We start from the raw sequence: 6,377 nt of genomic DNA on the forward strand, positions 1-6,377 counted from the left end.
GGTGCCAGTTAGTTGATTCCACCAACTTAGCTTAGCTTGAATGTTGAATATTCTATCAGATGTATTATCTATCGATATTGATCACATATCGTGATATGTTATTGATTTAAGTGTTTAATTTTTTTTACCCAATTAATCATCAGATTAATCGATAGAATATTTGTTGGCAGGAAGTCAACTTATTTTCAAACAAAAAATTTAAAATTTAATGTCAATGAGGAAGATAATTTTTGTTAATTTAAATTTTTTCTTGTTTTTACTTTTTGTCTGTTTGAAATAAATACATTAAAGCAAATGAATTGTTAGCTGCAGCCCTAAATGTGACCTTGTCTTGGTGCTATGTTGATGTATTTCCTGTGTTTGCGCTGCAGAGGGGCGGCTCGGCCCATAACTGCGGCCAGCTGAAGGTGGGTCAGATCATCCTGGAGGTAAACGGGGTTTCCCTCAGGGGCCGAGAGCACCGGGACGCCGCTCGCCTCATTGCCGAGGCCTTCAAGACCAAAGAGAGGGACTACGTTGACTTCCTGGTGACGGAGTTCAACGTGGCGCTATAGCTGCTAGCAGGCGATGACGATGGTGATGGTGACGGCCAACATTCTTCACGATCCGACGGCACAAAGCGAAACAGAACCACCGACTGATCTCTGAGCCCTTCTCTTTTCTAATCCAACCTTTAACTTGAAAGGCATTATTTCCTCAACGTGTTACCTCTAGCTGTGAGACCCGATGCGCTGCAGCGAGGATTCGTGAATCTTTATCTTTCTGGTTTCTTTCTGTCTGAAACCTGCAGCTCCTCTCTCTGTCTGACGTCTCCTTTATTTATTTAACGTTTATTTCTGCTTCTGTCTGAGAGTGAACTGTACAGCTGAAACCGACGGATGCTTGACTTTACAAGCTCGGGTTTGTACTGTATGTAAAAATGGACATATGTAGATACAGATGGATATATGCTGCACACGTTCAAATGCTCCTATATAAATAAAAACATGTGTAACCTTTGAGTTATCTTTAAACATTTTGTATGAAGAGCTCAGAAATACAAAGATTTAGACTTAAATTGGTACCAGATAAAAGTCAGTTATCAATAAAAATGGGTTATTTAATAATTTTCTTCCAAATTTAGATAAATGGTTCCTTCCTGTCTGACATAAAGCAGGTTAATTACTTTGGAAAAGCAACTCAACGTGCCACAATCCACAGAAAATTAAGAGCAGATGAAAAAAATTAACCAATGCCTGCAAGTCTGGGAAGTATGGAAGAAGATTAGGGCCAACAATAAAATATTTAAAAAATGATGTTATTCTGATAACTCTGACTTTAATTTCAAAATGCTGACATTTTCTAAGAATTTGCATTTGAATTTCAGAATTCAAATTTTTTAAAATTTGGACACAAATATCAGAATTCTGAGTTTTTTTCTCAGAAGTTTTAATCTCAAAATGCTTAATTTTTTTATCTACGAATTTGGATTTCATTTTCAGACTTTTTTTCTTCTTCTCAGAATTCAGACATGAATTTCAGAATTATTTTTTTCCTTGGAACTCAAATCTTTCAAGTAAATTTGGGATAGGCTCACTGTGGATAAAATACTGGTTCATAAATAAGGATGTTGAGTGGCGACATCTGAAGAGTGTCTAACATCCTGGGAAGGATGACACAGGAGTTTGTTTCAAAATTTGACACATAAGCTCAGTGTGGAGAAACTTAAACAATGGTTGAAGTGAGGAGGACTCAAAGAAAGCATTTGGTTGAACGGTAGGTTTTGTTTTATTTGTTTTCTGGCTAACAGTGTGGTAGCTAGCATTTGCTATGCTATGAATTCTGAAAAGCCTGTGAACAGATTGCGGCGTTAGTATCAGCGTTAGTGTCACTACATCAGCTCGGTGTCGAATAAAACAGTTCTTCATTTTGAGTGTTTCTGCGGTTGCCTAACAGCTGTTGGTGGGCAATAACCTAAACCAGCCGATCACAAACAAAATCAGATGTTCAGACACAAAACGCAACTTAACGCTCTTGTTTGTCCGAAGCTAAAATGGCGGCGGTGCTCTGTTCTAAAAGTGGCAGTTGACGTAATTTTCTACAAATGGCACAAGTTCAAAACAACGTATTTATGTCCATTTTACACTGAAGGTACCTATATTATAAACTAAATTCGGAGATGTAGACTTTTCCAAGAAAATCTATAACTTCTTTAGAATCCAACGTTAGCATGCTACTGTTAGCGTTAGCATGCTAACACTAATGTTAACACTAGAGGGTCCGTCAGATTTTCCGCTGTACTTTATGGTGATTTTGCTAATGTATTTCACTGTTATGAAGCAGATTTTTAGTGGATAACTAATTATATTTTTATAAACTGCCACCTAGCAGCTTGAAGAAGAAGAAATTAAAACTATTTCAGCTTGGTAAAATAAAATGCCATGAAGAAGACATATTGTTGACTTCAAAGCAATTTAAATTGTTTCTTCCAATTATAATTTTCTGTAAAAATAAGCGATGAGGTACATAATGTTGCTCGTAAAGGTTTCTATGCCTGAGCTGCTGTCATATTTTCAGCATCTGAACAGATGATAGAAAAACTCCAACTGTTTGGGAAGGAAGTAATTATGGATGTACCAGGCAATCTCCCTGATTTATCTTCCTCTGTTAAACACAAACAGCCTGTCGTTTGAATGCATCACAAAGCTGAATCACAGATTTAATGATATACCAGATATTTTATTACATCTTTTTTCAGGGATACATTTTAGCAGTAAAAACAAGCTGATATTTTATCACTTTATAACTTCGTTTTTTCAAAACAAAACCCTATATTAGTTTTTACTTTTATTATCTTTTACAAGAAGGTTAATTCAGTGTCTGGTGAATTATTTGTCTGTTTATGTGAGGAGATGTTTTGGATCAGAATCCCATCAAAACGCCCACTGATGATGATTGTCAGTTTTCCGATTTTTGAAGAGTAGATTAGACTTAAATGTTTTTGTCATATAATAATAAAGTTTACCTCAAGAAAAACAAAACATGTGAATCAGAAGAAACAGAAGTTTAAAGTCTCTGATCAATCAATAAAGAAGGAAGAGAAATAATTTCTAGGAAACAAGTAGAGGCAAAGACAGAAAGTCTGAAAGTTACTTGATGTAATTTATTACCACCCACATAAATTCATAAAAACATAAATTCATAAAAACATAAATTCCCAACCAGAGCGGACTGCTTCCAGACTGAATATTGTCAATAAAATCCACTAAAACTTTTCAAAATAATTATGATTTTTAGATGTATTTATTGGCAAGGAAATTTTAAAAATGGGAATCATTTTAACTTGGGTAATTATACTATAAAAACATATTAATGTAGGATTAGTTTATCAGGGAATAAAATCTAAACTTTGATTCTTTTACTTTCAGTGTGAGATACAGAAGAGGATTAAGGATTTAAGAATTTAATCTCGAAATTATTTTTTTACCCTCAAAGTTTTAACTTAAATCTCAGATTTCACTTTTTTTCCTCAGAATTCTGATCTTAATCTTAAAATTTAGCCTTTTTTGTCTGAATATTTCTCAAAATGTTGATTATACTCTATAAATCCTGATTTTTTATAAATAAAACAAATCTTTTATAAATTGTGTTTTATTTACTAAAGTCATCATCATGTGACTTTAGTAGACTATTCCACAGATTTTATGGAAAGCCTGAACGTATAAAAACTTAACTGAGTTAAATAAATTAAGTTGGAGAGTGCAGAGCTTCTTTTTTTGGTTTTAAGAAAAATTAACAACAATCTACAAATTAGCATTTTACCTCTGCAAAATAAGACGCTCCTCGTCCGTGTTTTGATGTGGTTTAGTAGTAATAAAAATGGCTTTTTTGTTTGGGTTTTATTGCACAAGTTGCTTATTTTTAATGAATAGTTGAGTAATTTCCATTTTATTTAAAGATATTTTTATATTTTCAGATGAGACACGCTCAGTCTGCCTTTCACCCCACACTGCACCGGTTCCCCAGATGATGATTTAATTTTTTTAATCTGCTACATTTAATCACATTCCCCTCTTGTGGGCCTTTCAGGAGTGGCAATTACACCCGAGAGGGAAAGTAATGAGACATTTACAGAATGACATTGCTGAATATTAAAATAAAAATCCTACATGCAGAGCGAGCGGGCGTTCACGTTCGGTCCGTTTTTAGAAACAGTAATTAGCAGATAAGCAATGAAAGACGGAGAGGAAACAAAAATTAGTAATTTGTTGTGGAGTTTTTCTCTGCTCTGTTCATCACTTTGTTGACTCATGTTGGGTTGAAATTATAGAAATTAATCTGTATTTGGTGCAGGAAGGTGCATCCTGTTTGTTTTCTGCAGATGGAGATTTGCGGTTAATGGATGAAACGAGAGAAATATGGTCAAAACAAGCAGATGGTGATTAAAGATGAATATAAATGTCATCAGCAGAGAGGAATCGGTCCGCCTGGACGGTTCTGACAAATCACCATCAAACACTCGTCAGTCATTTTAGAGAAAAACACCGCATGAGCTTTTCTAACACATCCTGCTGCCTGTTGGCGAATGTCAGCGACTGATTGATGGAAACTGATTTAAAGTGAGTCTGTCATCGGATCAAACTGCTGATTCTGGTTCAACGGACTAATAAAGTAAATTTCATTTAACCTTCACAGATTCAAAATGTGAAAGATCCACCAAAATCCTGAGAAAATAAACTTTATAACATTTTATTTAAAACCTTTTCAGATTAGTTAGTCTGCCTCGTTTTGCTCTTTTTGATCACTACAAAAAGAGCCTGCTGTTTAACACGGTGGAGGATCTGTGATGCTGCGGGCCTGTTTATGCTCTAAAGTCACTGGGAGCCAGAATGCACTGAAATACCAGGATATTTATATGGAGCTGCATTAGAGCCATAAAGATGTTCAAAGAAAAATTACTGAAAGTGAACAAATGTTTTATATGAAAACATTAATTTTGCATCTGAAAAAAGTCATTTGAAACTGAAAATATTTTTATCAAATTGTTTGAATGAGAAAATAAGATATAAAACTGAAAAAAAATAAAATAAAATTTAAAAAAAAATTTTGAAACTGAAATAAAAAGCAAAAATTTTTAAAACAAAAAAAAAAAGATTTTGAACTGAAAACACACATTTTGAATTTGCATATAAGATTTGAAACTGAAAAAAATAAAAACAAATTGTTAAAACTAAAATGAAAAATTTTAATAATTTCAAATAAAAAAATTCTGTAAAGGAAAAGAATGATATAAAACAAAAAAATAATAATTTTGAATCTGAAAAAAAAAAGTAACCGGATTTCACTTAACTAAAATAAAAAATGAATTAATTTGAAACTGAAAAGGAATTTTTGAAATTGAGAAAACATAGGAAACTGAAAAAAAATGTTATCAGAAAAATCTTTTGGAAATAAAAAAAACTGAAAAAATAATTTGAAGCTGATAAAAAATAATTATTAGAAATTGACAAAAACATGGAAGTGGAAAAGTCTAAATCCACTTTTCAGATTCTATTTTTTCAGTTTCAAATATCTGGCTGTGTTTTAGAGTGGGCATTTTCTATGTTTAAACATTTGTTTTCAGTGTCTTTTTTTCTTCTTTTTTAAAAAAGTTTTGGCCTCAATTTAACTCCATACATTTATATTGAAAAATATCACCATGTCAGTTTCCACTCATTAATCGTTCAGAACCTGCAAAATACCATGTCTAAAAATTAAAACAAGCTAAAGACGCTGAGTTTGTATCCAACTTCTGACACTTTCTTTCCTCCATATTCTCTTCCTTCGTTAGAGCGGCTGAAACGCCTTCAGGGCATTTCAGGACAATTAATGCATCACAGACATGTCAGACGTGATATTCAAGCTGCTGCCTGTTTGTATGTGTGTGTGTGTGTGTGTGTGTGTGTGTGTGTGTGCGTGTGTGTGTGTGTGTGTGTGGGCGTGTGTGTGTGTTCTCAGGGAAACAGATGACACTTCCCATCAGGTGGAGAAGAGGAAATATGGCAGAAAAGGAAAAATATTCAGCCTGATTTTTTACTGCTGATGGATGAAAGTTAACATCCATCCATCGTCTGCTAGGTGTCAAACTGAAGGCCTGGGGACCAAATCCGGCCAGCCGTAGTTTTTTACATTTAAATATAACACACATGTGCCTAAATATTATTTTACAAGTCAAATCAAAGCAGTTTTTATCAGTTTATTGCCAAATTATATCAGTCAGTCCCTTCAGTTTTCACACAAATCAACAAATCCACAAACTCTTTTTGCCCTAATGCATAGTGAGTTTACTGCAAATTTTCTGCAAAAATGATCATCGGGTTTAAGTGATGGTACCTCCCACCTATAGGTGGCGGTGTTTC

The 6,377-nt window shown here is 33.9% G+C and overlaps 1 protein-coding gene across 3 annotated transcripts in view; it reads left to right on the top strand.

Annotated features, from left to right (window-relative positions):
• whrna (whirlin a) overlaps positions 1 to 1,001 on the top strand; it is a 138,051-nt gene extending 137,050 nt beyond the window's left edge. For all 3 annotated transcript variants that reach the window (XM_028026088.1, XM_028026090.1, XM_028026089.1), the window contains one exon: positions 372 to 1,001. In XM_028026088.1, coding sequence (XP_027881889.1) covers positions 372 to 554 — 183 coding nt within the window. In that variant the 3' untranslated portion in view covers positions 555 to 1,001. The remainder of the gene's footprint in view (positions 1 to 371) is intronic.
• The last annotated feature ends 5,376 nt before the right edge of the window (positions 1,002 to 6,377 follow it).

This window comes from Xiphophorus couchianus, chromosome 8, assembly GCF_001444195.1.
Source record: "Xiphophorus couchianus chromosome 8, X_couchianus-1.0, whole genome shotgun sequence".
Taxonomy (NCBI): Eukaryota; Metazoa; Chordata; class Actinopteri; order Cyprinodontiformes; family Poeciliidae; genus Xiphophorus; species Xiphophorus couchianus.